Source organism: Cornus florida, unplaced genomic scaffold, assembly GCF_030987335.1.
Source record: "Cornus florida cultivar Cherokee Brave unplaced genomic scaffold, ASM3098733v1 CherokeeBrave_3.0.0_Hap2_Chr06, whole genome shotgun sequence".
Taxonomy (NCBI): Eukaryota; Viridiplantae; Streptophyta; class Magnoliopsida; order Cornales; family Cornaceae; genus Cornus; species Cornus florida.
The window spans coordinates 86,996,467-87,020,716 of record NW_026775576.1 but is presented as its reverse complement, the minus strand read 5'-3'; the positions used below and the strand labels follow the sequence as shown (position 1 = coordinate 87,020,716).

General features: G+C 34.7%; 2 protein-coding genes across 2 annotated transcripts; both read right to left on the bottom strand.

The window, feature by feature from the left end:
* Positions 1-5,010: 5,010 nt before the first annotated feature.
* On the bottom strand, positions 5,011-12,852 carry LOC132312606 (glycosylinositol phosphorylceramide mannosyl transferase 1-like). The gene is made up of 5 exons (XM_059811026.1): positions 10,733-12,852; positions 8,339-8,735; positions 6,752-6,915; positions 6,591-6,661; positions 5,011-5,367 (listed from the first exon to the last, which is right to left on the bottom strand). The coding sequence occupies exons 1-5, from the start codon at positions 10,999-11,001 to the stop codon at positions 5,207-5,209; spliced, it is 1,062 nt and encodes a 353-aa protein (XP_059667009.1). The 5' UTR covers positions 11,002-12,852; the 3' UTR covers positions 5,011-5,206.
* An 8,177-nt stretch (positions 12,853-21,029) lies between these two features.
* Positions 21,030-22,972, bottom strand: LOC132314992 (3-ketoacyl-CoA synthase 5-like). Its single transcript, XM_059813750.1, has one exon. The coding sequence runs from the start codon at positions 22,927-22,929 to the stop codon at positions 21,487-21,489; it is 1,443 nt and encodes a 480-aa protein (XP_059669733.1). The 5' UTR covers positions 22,930-22,972; the 3' UTR covers positions 21,030-21,486.
* Between the last annotated feature and the right edge of the window lie 1,278 nt (positions 22,973-24,250).

The following is a 24,250-nucleotide window of genomic DNA, read 5'->3' as shown; positions in this document are numbered from 1 at the left end:
AGGGTACAAAATTTAAACTAAATCTCTTCTATTTCTAAGTCAAAAGTGGCGATTTGAAACTTGCAAACATAATATTGAAGTATTTTTTTTTATTATTCTTTCTAATAAACTGAATATTATGTTATTTTAATTTAGTGATATATTTATATTTTTTAAAATAAAAGGTAGAAAGAAGGCAGGAAAATAAAAAATAAAAAGGAAGAGAAAATAATTCTATACTATTTAATGTCAGTGGTAACAATTTTCTTCAATTTGGTTGAAAAGGAACATGAAAGTTTGCAGTAGATGGGCTCTATATTGCTGTTTGGCTGTCGTGGCAGCAGAAAATAATTGGTTACTACTAAGACTGCCAAAGCTTGAAAATATAAGACTCAAAATCATTTATAATCATAGCAATAGATAGATATATATATATATATATATATGAGCCGTCAATGGAGAAAATGTTAAAAGATGGTGGAGCAGGTTAGCAGTACGTAAATTTGTTTGCTTCTCCAATATTTTCAAACAGTATGTGCTTGTTTTGTTTTACAGCGCGCTCCACGCTGGAGTAAGAAAACGACTGAGTTTTCTTATGATGGGTTTGACAATCATATATTGAATTTGTCAACCGATAGAGACACTTTTTCACCGACTACTTTTATTTTTAATCAACAAAAAATTTGCAGTTGGTGGGGTGTCTAATTTCTTACCTCTTAATTATGATTTCCCATTTCATTAGCTAAGTGGCGCCTCTGTGGTCCAATCCAATTTATAATGTTGAGTAGATGGAACTTGAATTCCACCTAAACAGTAACAAACAATTCCCATTTTTATTTTTTTTATTTTTTAAATTCAGATATTTTTAAACTTATGAAGAACAAACCTAACGTCCGAGTTAACAATATTCACTGTCCACCCAGCAAATTGATACAAGGAAAATCTCTCTTCAAATTCATTATAATTTTGTGCTTAGTCACATGATATTTATATGTCCAAAAAAAAAAAAAAAAAACAGAACATGGGATTTATACTACAAAGACATTGTTTAAAAGCAAAAAACAGATTCTCAATTCCACTTCTCTTAAAAGCTTTTGGTTCCAATTCCTTTGGACTTTTTGAACTTGGAATAGAACTTATTCCCATGTAAAGTGAAAACAAAAGGAAAAATAATAACAAGAACTTAACAGTGGAAAGAGCAGGACAAAAATAAAAAAATAAAAAAATAAAAATAAAGGGGAAACAGAATCAAATAAAGGGAGAAAAATTAAGAGATTGAGGACTTGACTAGCACTGTCCACCATTGGACGTTTTTTTTTTTTTTTTTTTTTTCCATAAACTAGGTCCAAAGATTTTTCCTTGAAAGTGGAAAATAGACATATTTAAAAAATCAATTGAAAATATTTCACTTCATATGTTTAAGAATTGTGAGAGTCAAAGATTTAGATGAGTCTTTGGTAAACCAAAAATAGTGTTAAATTATGTACTTTGGACTCACTCTTTCCATCAGATGCCCATGTGTGTGTTGCTTGACCCTTGACACAGTTGGTGGGATCTAGTCAAGTAAAGTTAACAAATCCTCGGTGTCCCACATGCTTCAATGTTTAATTTAGAACAAAATTACACCAATTACTTGCACTCCAAACATGACTGACTTGTGTTACCCACAACGGCCCAACACCACCACCTGCAGTGCCCAGCATTGCATCTCTCTCACACACAAGAAGATATTCAATGGGCGTCCAACCATCACAATCGTTCTCGTTCGTGTTGTGCACGTACAAACACAAGCACAACTGTTCAACACCATCATCTGCCCGCCCTAGCATCTCTCTCTCACACGTGAAAAGATATTCAATGTACCCGGTGCACCTCACAATCATCCATATCCGTCTGAGCGTGCACTACACAAATAGCTATGATGTGCCCGGTGCACATTACACCAGGCACATTGAATGTCTTCTCCTCTCACGCACACCCTTACAAACACATCTTGTCAATCCATATTTAATATTCACTCAATTCAATCGCAGTGTATTTGTACGATACACTATCAAAAACAATATAAAATGTTTAAATCTAAAAATAAAATGAAATAAATAATAAAAGATTGAGAACTTCTTAGACTTTGAGTGTAGAGAACTTGAAGAGTCGGTTGAATTTGAGATATGATCAACCTATATACTTTATATTTATAAACCTCCCAAGTTGGTCTCCAATCGTATTAAGAAGATGCATGTTCCGTTAATGAACTTCAATAAAATTCATTCATACAATCACATAAATTAACATGTGACTGTTCAAGATATGCAGGTAAATGTGAATACATGAAACACTTACTCAAGGAATTATTCTATCAAAATAATTACTTCCTCTGTTTCAAAATAGACACTCTGTTTTTGAGACAGAGTGAGTCACAATTTTTTAAAATAGACATTCGTTTTGAGACGGAAAGGTAATTGTTAAGCATGTACCTATATATTTTTCAACAGATTTATAATTATATATCTTGAAATATATTCCAAACACCATTCCAATAAAAAATTTAAAAAAATTAAATATAATTGTTAATTCGATTGAACCATCTAATAATTTTTTTTTTTTAATGGATATTGCCTTTAATGTTTAGAACACGTGGGGGTCGACCGACCACTTTGTCGCTTGCAAAGACAAAAGAACCACTTGTGAAAGCCTATGCTATCTTTTTATAATCTGAATATGTTTATATTTTAGACTCAAAATTCAGGATTTATCATAATAAAATTTTAGTCAAAAACTAATAAAAGCATCTCCAATGACACCTTTAAAATTTGGGCCTCCAAATTTGCCACGTCAACATTTTTCAATTATCCCATTAACATTTTCAGGAATCACGTTAGTATTTTTGACTCTCTAAATTTTAGCTATCTCGGATGCTCCAATGATGCGTTTTCGCTCTCATAAATAAATTGTTTGTTTTTTTCTTTTTACTTTCTCCTAAGTGCTATAACAGCTATATCATACAAAAATTATTAAACAATATAATATTTATTATGAATTAGAAAGATTAAAACAGCACAATACTATATGATTTTTTTTTTTTAACATAAACAATACAATACCATCATTAAAATAAACTAGAAAAAATAACAACCATATGACACTTTTTTTTCCTTTTTTTAAAGAACAATCATATACAATATTTTTTTTCCTATTTAAAAAAGCACTTATCTCTTCTTTTCTTTTTTTACTTTTTTTGTCCCAAAAAAAGCCTTTAATACACTATTTATATCAGTCAAACATAATCCATTGGACTACTAGCATCTCTAAATTGGGCCCAAAATTTCTAAAACTTACAGGACTTGCTCTAATAGCTTTAAAAGGGTAAACCATATCTTATTTAAACAAACATAAATTCTGTCACAAGCCGCGGAACTGTGAATGAACCAAACCTATTCGAACTCAAGTCAAAATAATCTTTTGATTAAAGGCTCATAGAAGAAAGATTATGAGATAAATGAGGGAATTTGAACCTTAAGAACTCAAAATGATTTTGCAGAATTATTGAAATATAACAGGGCTGCTACCTCCAAAAGCAAGTAAATTGTTTTTCCTTTCCTCCTCCTTACACAGCTAAAGAAGATACAAAAGAGTAAGCCGCGAAGCATTTCTGCACAAGAGTGACCACCGACAAGCATTTTCGTCAAATTTTAGGCTAACATAATTACTTAGCCCAGACAATTTCCTAAATCCTCTTCTACGAGTCTGATCTGATTGTATCCGGAGAATCCATCCATAAACGAGAACATGGAATGGAATGCTTTGCAGTGTTGTCCACCAGGACGTCAATGTGAGGGAGCGGAAAGTCATCCTTCGGGCTTGCTCTGTGCAATCTAAGTGGATTGCTACCTAAGTTCTCATAGCGTGATGGCGCTTGTGTTGAAGTGCACAAAGAATTTCAAATCCAACATCACGTTCTCCATTAGCAGTAAAGATTTTCAGATCCATCATCACATTCTCCATTACCAGTCCTGTCTGGTTGATCCACTTCACACTTGTTCTACTCTAAAAATGACATAATTACCGGGTTCACACAATTTCCTAAATCACATGCATCTGGACTAATAAACCTGACTACTACCTAAGTTCACATGGGGCTTGGGTTGAAGTGCACAAAGAATTTCAGATCCAACATCACATTCTCCATTAGCAGTCCTGTCAAGTTGATCCACTTCACACTTATTGTACTCTAAAAATGCGATTTCAGAAATGAGATGGTGTTAAAGTCCAGAAAGATTTTCCCCAATGATGAGGAATAGAAAAGCTTGTTAAGATATCCCCTATTGCTGAAATATACTCGGCTTGACCGTTGTTTCTAAAATATATTTAACCCTTCAGCACTTCAAGATTACCATATAAAGTTTCTCCTCAAAGATCCTTCAAATTCACCTTAGAATGCCTACAAACACGCTGGATTTAAGGATGCCATGAGATGCCAAAAAACAATCAGTTCAACTATTTTGAAGTCAGCACCTCATGGTACCACATGACTCTCAAGGCAAACCAAGTTTCTTTCAGTCATATCATCTTCAACATCTGTCTCTAAACCTCTCATCCTTGCCCTAATGTCTAGCAATTTTTTTTTTTTTTTTTTTTGATAAGTAAAAATATATTAGAAAAACGTTCAAAAAGGGAACGCATCCCTAATACAAGAGAAAAGATCTAAGGACCAATAGAATCCAAGAGATCAAAGAAATCATCAATCGAGGAGCATGTACTTCCTCTAACATAAAAGAATAAAGAACGAAGAATATGAATTTTTAAATTAGCTAAGGATGATTCTTTTCCTTCAAAGGATCTGTTATTTCTCTCACGCCACAAACACCACCAGACACAATGAGGAACAATCTTCCAATAAGCACGAGCTTGTTTCTTAACAGGACAGCTTGTTAATCAATTGAGAGGCGTGCTTAGGCATTACCAAAAAATTATTTTTTTTATTTTTTGAAAGGTAAACATTTAGTAATTGTCTTGTTACTGAACAATCTGACCTAAATCTAAAATTTTCAGATAGATTAATGAATAAAATAAATAGGATAACCAGATTAAGAGTAAGGTTATATCAAATATTTGTAACCTAAGACTCTAAATATAGTTTCGCTCCAAGTAAAGTATATATACAGGAAATATACTGAACAAACCATGATTGCGTCAAAAGTTGGAAGAGCGTTGGCACCATTTAAAGTGATCACCAGAACCATCCATGTGTTGCATCCGTAGCTTTTACATTGGTTGATACAAGGGGCATAGTCCCATAAAGGGAGATGAAATCGTTGAGGCATTTATTTCTCCGGTTGTTGTGCCCTTTTAAACTGCTTATGCCTGAACTCCCAATCTCATATATCTTCCCTGCAAAATGTAACATTGTCACAGCTCGTGAAAGGTGTAGACTTCGCATAATTAAAAGTTATCAATAGGTAAAATTTAGGACATCCATGTCATGCAAGAGCACCTAAGGATTAACAACTTACAGAAATATCAATTCTCTGAAATGCATGTACCACAGGATGCTATTTCTAGACTCGTGCTGACCAAATTGTACATAAATAATTAGCAATGACTAGTACCGTCATTAGCTTCATTAAATTGAACAGGATTTGTGAAAACAATAACAACCATAAACAGAGTAACAATTTCAACCAGGTGCTACATCTCAAAGTAATTCTTAAATTCATGCCTCAAAAGTTCGATACTCAGTAGCTTCTTTTAGAGATGTTACCCACGTCCTCCACCTTTAGGATACGTTTTACAAACACACCCTTAGTTTAATTTAAATATAAAATTCTCAGGTTCTAAAAGGTACGCTAAACCTTTCATTTTTAATTGTTTAATGCAAATAGACCCTTTGTAACTGGCAGGCTTCCTAATACACCAATTCTTAGAAAGCAAGAGATGAACCTGTTTAGAGAATTTCAGCATCTGTTGACAGTGTATTCAAGGGTAAAAATTACTTCAGAAATAACGAAAAGCCTACAGTGTGCCTCAAACACGTAGAAAAGAGTGTTACATGTCTACCATTGAGGTGGCTCCTCCCTAAAAGGGTCCATGCTACTTGTGTCATCAAGATTTGAGGATGCACACAGGAACATATATTGAACAAAGGCAATAATGCAAACCTTTGAAAACGATCAAAGTAATTAAAACGATTACAGAACCGTACAAATTCTAATCATCTTTAGACCACTGCCAACAAAATCCATGTCACGGTTGTCCTAAGATAGTTCTCTAACATAACATGTGTAAGAGCAGCAATGCATTCAAGTAGTGCCACTTCCATAACAAGCACAAAATTTATATAAACTGTTAAAGTCTGAGTAAAGAAAATCATCTTATTCGTTGTTTTTGTTTGCCCCTCTAATGTTCCAGCCAATAGATTTACATGGCCAAATTTTAAACAATTGGATAATTTAAACAAATTGATTAAATCCTGTTCTAGACATTGAACATTCTTTTGATAAATTTTTTTTTATATATAAAACCTCCAAACCAGATGTAGTTCATTGTCATCTGAACATGATTTTTCAGTACCTGATAATAAAATAAAAATAAAAGAAATTATTAATGATCATTACCTCTGACCCAGATTGGAGGGGCATCAGTAGCATTTGCAACAAGAAGAGACATTGCAATATCCTCACAGTTTCTGTGAAAAAGCAGAGAAAATTGAATTAAAATAAGTAAGTAAAATTAAATACCAGAATGGCAAAATAATTAACCAATAATTTATGCAAACCTCTCCCTGGTTACATAATCACGGATTGATGAGGGCATGTTATAAGTGTACAAATCCAAGTACTTCCTGTGAAAGAATGCTGCTTTTGAAAGAACGATACTGTAAGTGCCCGTCCACCAAACTGACCACCGTCCACCATATTGATAATATGTAATGCCAATTTTCTGTACAAACGGAAATGGGCACAAACAAAATGAAGAAAACCTAAGACTAATCTTCCTAAGAAAACCATTGTAATAGGTTTCCTGAACTTCTATTGTCAAGCAAGACACAATTGAAGAAATTAGCTTTTGAGAAAATATGTATAGTTGTATATTCATATACACGAGTGCTCACAGTAGATGCTAATCTGGTAATGAATTATTCACTAAAAGGGAAATAAAGCAATAGTTGCTACTATATATGCTTTAAAAATAGGATATCTGTAGTGAGGAAACCTGAAAATTCCAGGTAGAAAATATACAAACCATAACTTGGTGGATATGCTAGCAGCAGAATACCAATACATAATTTCATGACTGACAATTTTATGTCAAATATTTAAATACTTTATACAAATTGTTTTCATTATTAATAGGAAGAATATGCACCAAGAAGGTTATTTGAAAAGAATGCCATAATTCAGAAACAATTTCTGTAGTTTATGAAATTTCAAGAAATGAGCTAGGGAGCAATGGGCCATTAGCCCAACGGTATAACCTCTTCTCCCTCAAAGGGGATGTGAGAGGTTTAAGACCTGTAGCGGGCAATTTGTGAGATGTGTGTGAGTACTTAACTAACCCAAAAAAAAAAAAAAAAAGAGTGGGCTAGGGATTTACAAGAAAAAGGAAAAAGTAGAAGAAGAAGAATAAGAAGTGGGCTAGGGTTAGGCATCTTATTTGTAGAATTTATGAGGGAAAAAAAACATAATGAGAAAGAAAGAATATAAGAAGGTTCTTAAGTTCGTTTAATAGGCTAAAATTTAAAGCAAATAAATTGCTGGTTGTTAAAAAAACTGGTTTCCAGAAATCTTTAAACAACGATAAACACTTAATTTAGGGCCATAAGGTCGTGACAAAAAAAAAAAACAGGGTTGGACTAGCACCAAGAAGAAAGGGTTTTAGGTTGACAAAAAAACAGGGTTGGACTAACACCAAGAAGAAAGTGTTTTAGGTTGAAAAAGAATACAAGCCCTAGAGGTTAACCGATAACTTGTTGACAAAACTGGCAATAAAGAGCAAAGGTCTCCAAAAAGAAGCTGCTTTGTAGAGACATATAATGGGTTTCAAAGCTACTACTTTCAGCAAATACCAATTGTGAAGAATTGCTTATGCTGGGTTTTCTAGTTGAAGTCAGTTATAACAAAGGAACCCTGAATAGGTTTTCATGTAAGATCATATTGTTCTTATCAACAATCTCATCAGGCATCAGCAGATGCACAATGAAAAGCACAAATATGGCTGTCTAACATGAATTCATCTTTCGTTCATTCAACCAAAAGTCCTAACACAGCATTCATATAAGACATAAATCTGTCATTACAACTTCTAATACCAAGCAAAATTTAAACAAATTATCCAAGTGAATATTCCACATTAAACTACTAACCTCCCCATCCAGCCAATGCATGCGAGGAACAAATCCCACCATTGTGAGTGGAGCACTTTGCCATACAGCAAATGCAAAATCCAGAGTAGAACATGGAACAATTACATCATCATCCACCGAGAAGATTGCATCGGTTCTGAGATCCTCAATAGGCTTAAATCTATTGTTCAAATTATCCTCCTTGTTTAGGTCAAACCTGAAGTTGGGTTTATGAGCTGTCTTTGACTTTGTCAACACGATCTTCTTGAGAGAAGCTTTTATACTCTCTGATGGCGGATCGCTTTCACTCCACACTACATGTATTGCATTAGTACCACTGCAGGATGCATAATGAGCAACAGATTGCATCAGAAGAGAATTTCTTTTCCATGTGTTGATAAGCACTGTATAGCCCCCCCTATAAAAAATATTGACAGATTAAGATTATTCAGAGTAACGCGAAAGTTGTATCCAATAATTCAAATAATATTGCATAAAACTACTATAACACCAAGGAAAGTCTTCAGACTTCTAGAATACATATATCAAATGAAATACATGTATACAAGTATAAGCACAAATATATACGAAAGAGATGCACAGAAAATTTTAGTTCTAGTTCTAGCATCATTGTGAGGAAAAGCAACAAGAAACAACACTTCCCCAACTTAAATGGTTGCTATGATTCTTAGATAGCACAAAGAATGATAGAATGTCAGACATAATTTGCTGCAAGTTCTTACTGAGTCTGAAAAACAAATAACACAGAATGCTCAGCAAAATAATTTCCCAACAGAAGTACGGACCAAGAAAGGTCAAGAAAGAACTGTGTTGAACTGTTGAAAAGAGTTTTTGATTATAAAACCAATTTTCAATGGAAATTCCTTTAATTTAAAAAATAAAGATATCAACAAGGGGAGTAAAGCATCCGTTTAAAATTATAGGGTAGTGGATAGAGTGATGAAAAATCAAGCAAACATGACAAAACATAATCAATAGATAAGAAAATTCCAGCCATAAGGAGCTCGGCCATGTAGCATAACTCTAGAAAGCCTAAAACAATCTTAGTCAAACACGATGAATTCATGTCATGAAAGAACACAGTCAAGGCCAAGGGCACAACCACAAACTCCATCACAAGCATTAGAATATAACTGAAATTAGATTTAAAGAAATGTTATAATAAATAAAACTTTTTTTTTTTTTTGGGGGGGGGGGGGGGGGAGGAAGATGGAGGTTTACATTGCAGGTTTATGTTCGTGTAAGTAACTCTGTTTCTCATTTGAGTTCTATTATTATAACTAATAAGTTAAAAACTTAATATGGAAGATAATTCAAAAATAAAAAAAGAAAAAACTAGTAATACAACTATGTATAATGCTGAGTCCTCTCCCCCCTTTCATATTAATTTCTTAATGATTTTCAAAATATTCCATATGGGCATGTTTGTGTATATATGACTCCATCCATACCCCCATAAACTTGTTCACTGCTGAGGAGTTTTATTTCTCATGGTGGCAATATGCCAAGAGAAAAAGAGCTCACTAAACTATTTACAGTCTGCAAAGTAAAATGCAACCTGTATTGTTGTGGTAATGCAACTTAAAAGGGCTATGTGATATGCCTAGTACACTTGATCAAGTAGTATGCTTTTTATTATTTGTTTCTTATCTTTTATTTTTTGGAAGTTATGTACACAAACTGATTACTTAGAATAGTTTCTGAATCCTACTTACAAGAAGAAGAAAAAAATAAATAAATAAATAAAAAAAAATGAAGGTAACTTTAAATGCAAAATGGAACTTCTTCTATATTCAAAAGATATTTTCTCTATGGTGCATAAGTTTTTTGTTCACCTTCAGAAGCTTTTCTTATACAAATTAACCGTGATTAAGGGCACAATTTTACTTATCTCCTTCACATCATCTATCTTACCATTGTTGCCACTTTTGCCTTAAGGTTCATATCCCGTTAGGTTTTAAGTAATAATTTTTTAATTTTGCAACTCCAATTGTCATTATATACAATATTATAATTGAGACAAGTCCATTTATCGGAAAAATTAAATAGTAAAGCTAATTATATTACTATCCTGAATAAAAGCCAGATAATTAAGATACATGGTTTCAATTCAATGTCATCTACGCCACATCAAAATTTGATTGTAACCTTAATCTATGATAAACAAGATTTCATCCCAATAATAAAAACTCCAACAACCAAACAAGTAACAACAAAATTGGTCCTACATCAATCAAATATTAAAATTTAATTTAATTTCAATACCAAATATAATTCATCTCTATTCACAATTAAAAACAACCCGACTCAATTGTGGAGCAATAATGGTATTCTGTGCGAGTGTTTACATATACGAATTGAAATGAAAGATCGATCAAAGAAAGGATGAGTTACCGAGATGGAGAAGAGACCGAAGAAGGGTAGTGAGGGTTCCAACCCATCAACGAACCGAGTCTCGAAGTGAACAAGAAAACGCCGCAGAGAAAGCACAGAGAGAGGAGGAGTTTGACCTTCGCGCCGCCGAGAAAGTGGCGGAGACGGCGGTGGAGGAGCGGCGATCGGGCAATGTAGCCGCCTCTGTTGGACGCCTTCTCCTTCGCCGGAGAGTACAGGGCGTCGACGTCGGCGGTCACGCTGTCTCTGATTGCGACGAGGGTTGACATCGTCAAAGTCTAGTCTGTTGATGGACGAGACCGAGTCAAAGTTCCAGACTGTCTTCTTCCTTGTCGCTTACATGCAGAGAAGTTGTGTTTTTTATTTGAAATTCTTCAGTAGGAAATGATTCTCTAGATAGGCGCTATTGTTTGAACAGTTGATATATATATATATATATATATTATACACATATATGCGTGGATTACTTGCACAAAGGTCAAAACCCCGGGCAAAAATCATCTCCTGGGCACCTCTCACCGGAGAGGGTCCACTGAGGATCCAATGGCTGGGATTAAGCCATGTCAACCAATTTTGCCATGTCATTGCTTTGTCAGCGATGACGAAGCGCCAAGTCAGCAATAACTGTTAAACCTTACTTTTTTACCATGTACGAATACTACAAACAATATACATACATACTTACCATATACGAATACAATATACCAAAACCATCCTCACCACCGGTCCTCCTCCACCACCACCGCAACGGCCGGGATCACCACCGTCCATTCTCTCTCTCAGGAACTCCGGTATCGTCCTTGCTCCTCTCTCTCTCTCTACCCATACTCCATCGTCATATACACACAGATACATATATACAGAGACACATATACACATACATTACACGCAGGTCTGACTCCGGGGAGCTGCCAACGGCGATCTCAAATAAAGAACCCAGAATCATATTTCTTAAGGTTGAGCTGCGAAGACCCTGTAATTTATGTTTTTGGTTTGTGCAGTTCCTAATTTAGATTGTAAGGTGTAGCTGGAAATCATTTGGAATTTTAGATCTACTCGTTGATTTGTATTTCACAGATTATTGATATAAAAAAAAATAAAATAAAAAATAAAAAGTAGCCAAAAGATCATTATTTGATAATGGAATTAGTGATTTTCTTAGATACACAGGCTAAAGTCGGAGTTCTAGACTGTTTTGTTGATGGGTTTTGCTTAGATTTTGATTCAGAAATAGGAGCTGAGCTGTTGAAAAAAATCTTTGTTGTTGTGACTTTGAGAAAAAGATGTAGTTTTTTGAGTTTTGGATTGTTTTTGTTGATGGGTTTTGCTAGATATCAATCACACCTTGAAGTGTTCTAGTTACAGGGTAATTGTGGCTGGGAATGGAGGAACAAACAATATTTGGTGTTGGTTCTTCTGCGAAATTGGCTAGGGAAGTGAAATTAGAAGGAGATGAAGAAGAGTTTCGGAGCTGTTGTGAAGATGAGGATGAATTGAAGGAGAGCTGGCCGGATCTGTCTCAACCGCCATCTCCATCTTCGCCGGCTCCAGAGATCATCACAGCCGGCCGAACCAGTGATCTCCGCCGGATCCGTCGCCGCTGCCGGATCTGTTACCTTTGTCAACTCCAGCATCGCCGAACTCCACCATCGACCGAATCACTGTCTTCGTCTTCAACGGCGACATCCCTGCCGTCGCCAAACTAAGGGGTCGGAGTCACCAGAGGGATCATCTTCACGCCGCTGATTGACTTCATCGCCGACCCACATCGTCGGCCTCCACTTCATCGCCGACCCGATCTCAGCCGAGGATCCTCTCAGAATCCGGGGATCTCGTCGCCGGCGCCGGCAACTCTAGCTCCTATATCGTCTGGGTTCTTCTCGCCGTCATCTGACCCACATGCCTTCTCTCTCTTGAATGATCTAAGCCTTGAAGGATAGAGAAAATGGGTTTCTGTGAGGTAAGGGAAGGTTGTGAGGATGGTGCGGCGGAGGTCGGCGCGGCGGTGGGCGGCGAGGAAGTGGAAGACAATGTACAGATATATATATTATATACATATACATGCATACACATAGATTATATACATACATATACATAAGAAGAGTAAATACTATTTTTACCCCTACCATGTCACCTGTTTTTTGGCTTCCATGTCAGCAATGGACACCCTCCAGTGAGAGGGTGTCTGGAGACGATTTTTGCCCTCACCCCTACCTCTAGTATGCATTCAGAGTAATTTATATTAGAGTCGGACAACAAAGACTCGTTGAATGTTTACGGTTTTCTTGTGAGAAACAATGTTTTATATGTACATATTTAGTTTTGTACGTCGCCAAGTCCCTTTTTAAGTCTGTCAAATTTGTTGTCAATTGTATCAATTTTTTCCTTTCTAATCCTTCCCCAGTCTCAAAATAAAAAGGGTTAATTTCACCTAAATCCCTGGGATTGGTGCATATTTCACCTAAATGAAGATTTATTTTTTAGCGACTATTTAGACCCCAGTTTGTTTTTTTAGACTTTGACACAAGGGAATTGACCCATTTATCCTTAAATTTTTAATACAATTTAATACCAAAAAATTTATAATTTTAAAAGGCAAAACTACCCCTGACATTGTACACCTAATGACATTGTACACAAAAAAACCCAAAATAGGCGAACCAAATGGCAAACACAAACCTACACTCTCCTCTGCATCTAACACCCTCAATCGTCTCTGCATCTAACACCCAACACCCTTATCTCCGAACCAAACCTAGCCTCCGCCGCCGTTCCATCTCGCCATCAACCTTAATGATGTAGCTTCCGCCCGTACGAGGAGGTTTCGCCGCTTTTCTGAAATCTTAGTGATTCTCCTACAGAGGCCGCCCGTTCGAGAGATCCTCTTTGCCGAAGCTCCTGAGTAGATTCTTGTGACCATTTTTTAAGGCGAAACCAAGTAATTCACTGTGGTAGATCAAACCCTAATTTTCAGAGGCCATTCGTTGAAGAACCTTAATTTCAGGTACGATCCTAATCAAACCCTATGTTTCTGTCTCGCTGTTCCCCTCTTATATTGTAGATACTATTTAGAGAGAGAAGAGAGAGAGAAAGGGGTCTTGTCATGGCAGCTTACTGCTCATGTCTCTGCAAAAAACAGCAGATAGTCACTGAATTCGAGTTAAGTGTGTCTACAATTTACTGGGGCTTCAATGTCTCACCATTTTGATTCTTTTGTGTTATTCAAGTTTGAAATGGCATATGACATATTGCATGATGTTGATGAGGTGATAGAAGTAGTGGTGAGGCAAGAAGAGAATGTTAGTGAAGAGGTCAGTGAAGAAGAAAATGTCGGTGAAGAGATGAGTGAAGAAGAGAACAGTGCAAGTGATGTTAGTGGATCTGAGTATAGTTTTTGTGATAGTGATGATGAAAATTGGACTGGTGTTCATGAAGGAGTTGAGAATTTGGGAGATCATAATCTTCAAAACATTGGCTTGGAAAATGAAATTCCAGATATGAGTAGTGATGGGTTATCTAATTACAGTGAGAATCAAGATTTGACTGGAGAAAGTGAGGATGAAATAGAGAGTAATGTAACGAAAGGGAAAGGAAAAAAGCAAACAAGGACCGTGGATTATTTATATAAATCATTGAAGGGGAAGTTGTTCAAATATGCTGAAGGGGGAAAAATTGAATTTGAGAAGGGCCATATTTTTTATGACATCCGCCATTTCAGAGAGGTTTTGGTGGAGTATTCAGTCCAAAAAAGTTTTAACCTTACTAGGGAAAAAAATGAGACCGGTAGAATTACTTGCCACTGTGCCAACCAAGGCTCTAGTTGGAGAATTCATGCAACTATATTGGCTGATCAGTTGACCTATAAGGTGAAGTTTGTAGGCCCAGAGCACACTTGCATCAGAATAAGTAAGCTTAAGAGTGTGACTGCACCTTTTATAGCAAAAAAGCTTATGGAGAAGTTTAAAAGGAATCCTGAAATTAGTGTCAAAGATGTGAAAGAAGAAGTTAGAGAAAAACTTCTTGCAATTGTAAGTACTAGTGCTTGTTGGAGGGCTAGAAATATAGCAAGAGATCAGATTCTAGGGAACCATTTTACTTCATATAAAAAGCTGTGGAAATATGCAGCTGAGGTAGTTAAAACTAATCCTGGGAGTTTAATTTTTATAAAACTAAGTATAGATGACCCTCCCAAGTTCAAGAGACTTTTTTTTATCATTTGCAGCATGTCAAAATGGTTTTATTAATGGTTGCAGACCATTTATTGGTATTGATGGTTGTTTTTTGAAGGGGCCATTTGGGGGTATTTTGATGAGTGCAATAGGACTTGATGGGAATAATGGATTATATCCATTTGCAGTAGTTGTAGTTGAGTTTGAAACTAAAGACAGTTGGAAATGGTTTCTGGATCACTTGCATAAATTCCTAGGTGATACAACAACAACTAATATACCATGGACTTTTTATGTCTGATGGTCAAAAGGGCATTTTAACGCTCTCTCTGAAATTTTTCCACAAGCAATAACTAGGAGATGTTGCAGGCATATATATGCTAACTTTAGGACACGGTGGCCAGGTGTGAAGTACAATAAACTATTCTGGGAAGCTGTAAATGCATATAATGAAGAAGATTTCAAATTGCAATGAGGCAGATTGAGTCAATTAGTCAGGATGCCTCAATTTGGTTGATGGAGCATCCTTTGGAGACATGGACAAGACACAAATTTGATGATAGGGTGAAATGTGACTATGTCACCAATAATCATTTGGAGTCATTTAATTCTTAGCTTGGGAATGTTAGAGCAAAACCAATCACTGCTGTTTTTGAATGTATAAGAACAAAGGTGATGTCCAAATTCAACAAAAGGTTTCGAAGGACAGCAGATTGGACAACCATGGTAGTGCCAAAAATTAAGAAAAGATGAAACTCCAATATATCCAAAGCTGGTACATGTGAATTGACATGGCCCGCTGAAGGTGTGTATGAGGTAACTGATAATGCAAAACTGAAGAGTTATATTGTTATGCTTGGGGAGAGGACTTGTTGTTGTAGGGAATGGCAGGTGAGTGGAGTTCCTTGTATGCATGCATGTGCAGCCATTACTACCACAAGGGTGGATATTGAGAAGTTATGTTCAGATTTCTACAATAAGGATACATATACAAAGACTTACATTCCTTTCATCCACCCCATGCCCGATGAAAGTATGTGGACTGAGGTTGACAAACCTGAATTGGATCCACCAAAGCTCAAAAGACCCTGTGATAGACCAAAAGTGTCAAAGAAGAGGGAGGATGGTGAAGCAGAAGCAAATAAAAGGTCAACTATTCAGTGCAGTGTATGTGGATATTTTGGACACAACAAGAGGGGATGTCAAAAGGCTCCTACTGCAAAACAGGCAGGAGCAGCAGCATCAGGCCCATCATCATCATCAGCAACAGCAGGCCCAAAAGTAGGAGGAAGAAGACATCCACCAAAAAGATCAAAAAGGAATAGAGCAGTAACAGCAGCAACACAAGGCTCTGAGGTACTAAATTCATTGAATAAAGATTTCTTCATTTCAATTTTTTTTTTTCTTTTTTTTTTTTCACATTTCAATAAAGATTTCTTCATTTCAATTTTCATATTAGGCTTCCGGTAGGGCAGTAGCAACAAGAGCAACTCAAGCCACATCAACACAAGGCTCTCAGGTATGTAATTCATTTATTGATCCTAATAACAACAAAACACAAAGCTCTCAGGAATATAATTGTATTGTAATAAATATTTTTTGTTTCATTTCAACCTTCATGTTGCACCAGCAGGAAGTAGGAGCTTAACACCATTGAGATGGAATGAATTTGATGGCATTTTCTATTTGTGGCAGTTATTTAGTACATTAAGTTTGGTATTTGGTATTTATGATATTCTGTACTTTAAGTTGGGAGTGTATTGATGTATTTTGAGACTTTATGTTGGGAATGTATTGATATATTTTGAGACTTTAACAGGTATTGATATATTTTGGGAATGTAACAGGTTTTAAAATTTTACAATCCTCTAACAGGTTCTGATTTAGAGGTTTAAAAAAAAAATTGCAGCAGCAGTATATGCAATTGGATTGTATCAGCATCTGATTTTGCAATCCTCTAACAGGTTCTGATTTAGAGGTTTAAAAAAAAATCTGCAGCAGTAGTATATGCAATTGAACTGTATCAGCATCTGATTTTTAGAGGCTTAAAAAAATTACAATTCTTTTACAGGTTTTAAATTTAAATTAAAATTTATTGACTAATTGCTTTACATGATTGTAATAGTTGCTTTAAAGGCTTTTTAAAAAAAAGAAACAGGCTTTTTTTTTTTTTTAACAGGTGTTTTACATGTTAATATTCAAGTAATTAATAAAGAAATAGGACTGAAAATTTTGAAATTCACTTTTTTGGCAATTAATAAATTAAGAAAGAAATAAGAGTGAAAATTTTGAAATTTACTTTTTTATTAGCAATGGTCATTGTCGAGAAAAAAATAATTTATAGCAGAGGCAATTGTGGTAAGCTCATTTGGGGGTATTTTTGTGATGAAAAACTTGAAGGGTATTTTTGTTATGAAAAATTTGAAATACATTTTTTTTAAGTCAACATATGGTCAAAAGGGTAAAATTGTCATTTTATACCTAAAAAGTACTACAAATTGACATTTGGGGTGTAAGTGAAATACAAACTCACAAATTAGGGTCTAAGTGGTCATTAAAAACCAAATCTTCATCTAGGTGAAATATAAGCCAACTTTAGGGGGTCTAGGTGAAATTAACCCAAATAAAAATGTCATACTTTCTCTTTTGGTATGTTTCAAAATAATTGTCCACTTTCTTTTTAAAAATATTATATTTTACATCTTTTTATGTATGTCCTTGGAATTTAAATTTTCAAACTTAAATATAAAGGTAAATTGGTAACTTTTAACAAAGGAAGTATTGTAATAACTGTAGTTTCTTTAAAATAATTTTCTATAAAATCTATTTTAGTTTTTAATACTCTAAAGTTAGCTCAAATCATCATATGATATATTTAAAAATGGTAATAGTCAAGTTTGGGTTTGGATTTGGATTTGGATTTGGATCCTTCGTTGTAACATTTTTTAATGTATCTTAAGCATTTAATTAATGTTTTAGCACATTTGTTGTAGTATAATTTGCACTCACACCCCCCTCAGATTTGCAATAAAGACATATAGATACAATTTAGGGAAAGTGTGATTCAATTGCCCCTTCAAGTTTGCAAACTTGAATAACACCACCCTAACTATGATAAGAGTACGTAATTGCCCTTTGACTTCTGAAATGACCCATTTAAATCATGAAAGTACAATATTAATCTTTTACAAGCCCTTTGATTGGACCAAAATGACCCTTGACAATAAAAAAAAAAAATAAAAAAAAAAAGGAAAAACAAAACAAAAACAAACTCCACCATGGCCCTCGCAATTTTTTTGCAAAACTTTATTATAGTATTAAATTCAAATTATTTATGGTAATGTTTTACATAAAAATTAAAGTTGGCCACCTCAAATTTTTTGTAACACTTTATTTATGGTATTAAATCATAGATACTAATAGTTGTTTTCTATATAAAAATTAAAGTTGATCTCTCTAATTTTATTTAAAAAAACTATATGGCTCCTGATATTAAATATAGTTTAATAATGAAATTACTTGCAACCCTTTCAAATTCCAATAAACCTCTTGCTATAAATTATTAAATTTAGTAAAAAAAAATATTATTAATTATTATGGTAATCCTTTTAATAGCATACTATATTTATGCACACATATATTCACACACATATATAAATATTATTTGTTATGAATTAGAAAGAAAGAAAAAAAATTATTTATTTGACAACAACAATGATTCAATCGACAACTTTTCTCTTCAATTTTATTGCATATTATTTATAGACACATTTTAACAATATACATTAAACTTGCAAAAAAAAAAAAAAAAAAATTCTTACAATGATTTTATGTTATTTCAAAATTATAATTTTACATTTCTAGTTTGGCCCCACCAATTAAAAATTCGTGGGCACGTCCCTGTCTGTATGCATATGGCATTGGCGGACGCAGTGGTGGAGTTTGATTTTTTTTTTTTTCTAAGGGTCATTTTGGTCAAATAAAAGGACCTATAAAGGTTAATATTGTACTTTAATAATTTAAATGGGTCAATTCAAAAATTAAAGGGCAATTAGGTACTCTTATTATGGTTGGGTATTGTTCAAGTTTGTAAACTTGAGGGGGCAATTGAATCAGACTCACACCTAAGAGATTGTGAGTGCAAATTACCATTTATTTTATATTTTAACATAATTTCAACACAAAACAGATGTGTTGAAACACAATTTAAGTTAGCTAAAAGAAATGTCAAAGTTAAATATGTGTCAACTCTCATTAGTTTGTGATGAAAATGTCAAAATTAAATATGTTTCAACTTTAGTCGTTAGTAATACAAATTTAAATCTCCACTTTGAAGAGAACTTGGTAAAAATTCTTGAACGCACAAAATACTTAAGAAGATGATAGCAATCATTTTGTGTAAATATATATATATATATGCCAACACTTTTTCCTCTCAACACTCCCCATATATGAAATTTCTTATAATATCTATCTAGACAACCGTTGAATAAGATGATGAGACTCATCTGATTAATAATTCAAAAGCTGAGAAACCTCTAAATATTATAAAATTTTCTCTGACTAGATCGAAATTGGAAGTCATGGTCTCACAGATGGACAGCCAAAAAGGAAACTTCAGGATATAGGTCCATGGTTATTGTGTCATATACAGTCATACATTTTATTTGTTGTTTCTTAGTGGGCCTGTCCTTCAACTAACCCAACCAAATGTGGGCAAACCACTGAAACCACTTATCTGAACTTAAAAATGAAGGGTAATTTGAATAAATGACCTTAAATCTTTGTATAATTGTCCCTAATCGAACCGTTTGGGATTTGCGGATCACACTTACTGTTACTTTTCCACTATGATACTTATTTACATATTAATGATAATAATGATGGGATAGATTAATGGTATTGACTGATGTATTTATTGTTAATTTAAAAAATTTAAGACAAAAAAAAAAAAAAATCTATTTGTATTATTACTAACTAAGACTGCTTATTTGAAGACACTAGTAGTGACTAAGAGTGCTTATTAGACACTAATAACAATTGCAGACACAAACACACACAAAATTGATTCTCAATTGTAGCATTACTCTTTAAATAATGTGACATCTTGGTTGCCTAGAATAAAATAAGAGGGCAAATTGTTTACGAGTCCCCAGTAGGCCCAAGTGGATGAGCATGGGTATAAATGCAACCTCGTGTTGCAGATTTGACTCAAGCAGCAGTCTGCAGCAGCGGTATTATATTTGCAGACTGAACACAACCAATTTCTTTGAGTTTCCAATGTCGCTCATAAATGACGAAGACAGGTTTACAGTATTATATTAGCATTTCACTTGTTATATATAACTGCACTTCATTTGATTTGACTTTTTTTTTTTTTTTTTTTTTTTTTTTTTATTATTAGAAAAACTGATATAATTATCCTCCAACGTAGAAGTGTAGTAAGAGTCGAGAGGGTTTTGAATGGAAAACACTGTTCCATTTCCTTTTCCAGAAATTGTTTTTTTTTTTTAAGTACATATGTTGAAAAATGAAGTGTGAAAATTATTTTCCTCCTTTTTCATTTAGGAAAAAATTCATATAAGAATTTAAAAGCTCATTTTTCACTATATACCACAACATTACCGCGCTTGATAATAACATTTTTTTTTTCTTACATACTTAACTACGAACAATGTTTGCCTTAGACAATAACTTCCTTCTTACAACGAGGTAGCTCAATAAAAGATGTTTAAATTTTAAAAAATAAAAAAAAAATAATGACTATAGGCAATAAAAACTTCAATAAATATCTATAGACTATTCAATCAACTCCTCCTACGACGCAAAGCCACCGGCGTACATGTAGCATCGTTTCAAATGCCAACTCGATTTCATGGATTTGGAGTTGAACTTATTGTCGGAGTCGTAAAACGACACCACCGAAGATGAACACGAGCGATACATTAGCTCACCACCATCATTGTCCATAAAGGACGGCATCGATGTGGAGGAGTACTGACTCAAAGATTATCGGCGATGGAATGGTGAATTACTTGTTCTGAGATAAAGATGTCGCCATTGATTAATTCAACTCACAATCACATGGTTCGATTCACTGAAACAAAAAATATTATTTGATTTTAGATTCAAAACATAGAAGTAATATATATCGATACATGAGAGAAAAAGACAGAAAGATCCGTTTATATTTCCTGTAGTCATCATTTTCTTTTTTTTTAAAACTTTAACACTTATTGATATTTTATTGAACCATCTCATATTCCTTCTTATGCTGCATAAGACAAGCATTGTTCATTACATCGTAGTATTGTCACCTTGTTGCCTTACCCTTAAAAAAAAAAAAAAATTAAGGACATTACTGTTACTTGATTAAAAAATAAGTAAAAAAAAAAAAAAAATTAAAATGACACAGACCATAAATGCGAACGTAATTTATACCAACCCAATCTTTTTTCTGCCAAGTACATCAACACAATCTGCTATCCAGAAAGGACCAAATACTGATTATACACTTCTTTAAATGCAAAAACGTTAGAGAAAACCAGCCTCCATCACTTTTCCATTAATTGTGGCTTTGCATGATTAACGATCAATATTATCCGCCCATGGGCCATTCTGGGCCTCCCCAACAATGGGCCTAATACACTCCCAAACCAAACTATTGCACTTGGGCCCACTCCCCATCCCGAGCTGCCACACCTTGTCACCTTTCTTCACTCTCCGCTTAGCCTCCATGTATGCCAACTCATACCACAGTGAAGAAGAAGACTGGTTCCCAAACCTGTGCAGTGTCATCAAAGCAGGCTCCATGTCTCTCTCTCCAAGCTTCAACCCTTTCCCTATCTCTCTGATCACCGGCTTCCCGGAAACTGGCAAGCAAAAATGCTGTATCACCGACCTAAAATCTGGCACATAAATCTCCACAGACTTGTCAATAAATTTCTTCCGAATTATGGATACCCCATATCGAAACATCTCCAAAAATGGCAACATTGTTGAACCGAGGATGGCGATGTTGGACCGGAGAGTTTCTCCGGCCACCAGCAATAAGTCCCTCCTTAGGGTTACACCAGTCAACCCATTGGAGTCCTCTTCACGAATGGCCGAGTTATAACCCTTGTCATCAAAGGCTCTTTGGGTTCTTAGGGTCCTAAACAACCTATACTTTGATGATCTTTTCACTTCTTTTTTGTTACTAAGCAATATAGCTGCACTGCCCATACGAAAAAGACAGTTAAGGACCAGCATAGGCTTTTCTTTTCCTGAATACCAACCAGTGGATAAGATCTCAGTGCTGAGAACAACAGCATAAGAATTTTTATGAGTTTTTAGCATGTTTTGAGCCATATCAATGCCAAGTGCACTAGCACTACACCCCATACCAGTGAGATTGAAGCTCATAATGTCATCTCTCATTGAATATCTGTTAACAATCATGGAAGAAAGTGAAGGGATAGGGCAAAAGCCACTGCAATTAACAATGAGGATGTCGATGTCGCGAGGCGAGATGTTGGTTTTTGATAATAGATCTTCGAAGACAGGGAAGAGGACCATGTGGGATTCTTGGATGGCTTCTTGGTGGTGTGATCTTGGTGGGATGTAGTGTAAAGCTGGAGGGAGATAGGTCTCTTCGCTTTGTCCCGAGGAAGTGAGGACTTTGGCGATGAAGTTTACGCTTTCTTCATCCAAGAAATCGAACATGCGAGCATGTTCTATGAAGGTTGAGAATGGGACTCTGCAGAAGTTTGGTGGCTTGAAACATGAGAAGTCCACGAGGTAAACAGGTGGGTGTTTTGAGAGGTAAGATTGCAAGAAGTAGAAGAGAAGGAAACAAGAGAGTAAGAGCGTGTGAAACATGGGTTTTTGTTTTTGTATGATGAAGATGGTTTCTATGGAGAGAACAAGTAGGAGAGAAGAGAGCCTCAGGAACTCCAAGAGGGTTGAGTGAATTTGCTTTGATAGGAGTGTTGTGGTGGTGGTGCTGCTGATCAGAGAGCCATGGTTGGGGTTGGAGAGAGGCTCCATACAGTCTGTGTGTTTGTGTGTGTGTGTGTGTGTGAGAGAGAGAGAGAGGTAGTGGTGTTTGATTTTTGAAATGGAGTGGTGTTGGGGAGGGCTTTAATGGGTGGCATGGGGAAGGGTCAAAATGGACTAGCCCAAAGTTTTTCCTGTCACTTCAATTAAATGAAAGTTGTAAATGATGAGAGGACTTGTTAGTGATGAATGCACATTACTACATTTGGTTCAAGAACACGGTTGGTTTCCAGTTGGCTGCTGCGGAGCAGCAACTAGAAACCGCTTTGTAGTAAAAAAAAATTTGACCAAATATATGATTAATATAAGATATGTGGTCCAAACACACCAATCACAATACATACATGTGTCGGATCAATATTTTATTAGGCACATGTACCAAACCTCAATGGGTCTGAGTAATGCTACAAAACCAATCAGATTACGTGCATGCGTGGGACCAATTGACCAATTTATTTAGTTACATATCCTAAATCTAGGACTAATTGGGTGTGGTTGAATGAAATAAAACGGGAATGAAATGAATTAGAGAATAGAATGACCATTCTCATTTTTATGTTTGGTTGCACATAAAAACATTTTATTTTTGTAAAATATATATATAAATATGCATATATATATATATATATATATATATATATATATATATATAAAAGACATTTTATTAAAAACTTTTTTTATTCATTTATTTATTAGTATTATTATTATTTTTAAAGTGGAAATAGAATGGTTATTTCTTTAATTGGAAATCACCATTCTTAGAGAAGAATAATCATTCCAACTTTAAAATAAGTTACCAAACTAAAGAATGAAAATAAAAGCATTCTATTCGTACTTCATTTGATTCCATTCACTCACACCAAATATGGCCTCACGTGTGGGGTACTGTTATTCCAGTGCTAAAGGGTCAAACCTTTAGTGCTGATTCTAGAATTTATATTCCAACTCTAACTCTCTAATCATTGCAAAAATAATAATAAAACTCTTGATAGTTTGGTTTGAGCAATGCCGGATTAGTGTTTTGTTGGGTTTGTGTCTTACAAAAATTCTTAGTCACTAATAGATAATAGAAGAAGGAATTTACAATGAAAAGGGAGAGTCAGAAGAAGGCTCTTAGACACGACCATAAATTAGACCTAAAATGCTAAAACACTAGCCAAATGAGTTATATCCCATAGATGTATACGGATCCTAGTTAAAACAGATAAGTAAGTCATTAACTAAAGTTTTAGGTCTAATATTTCGATTCAAATAAAGAATTAGATATACCGAGCGTTGTCTCTGCATACAAGTGTAATTTTTTTATTTTGAA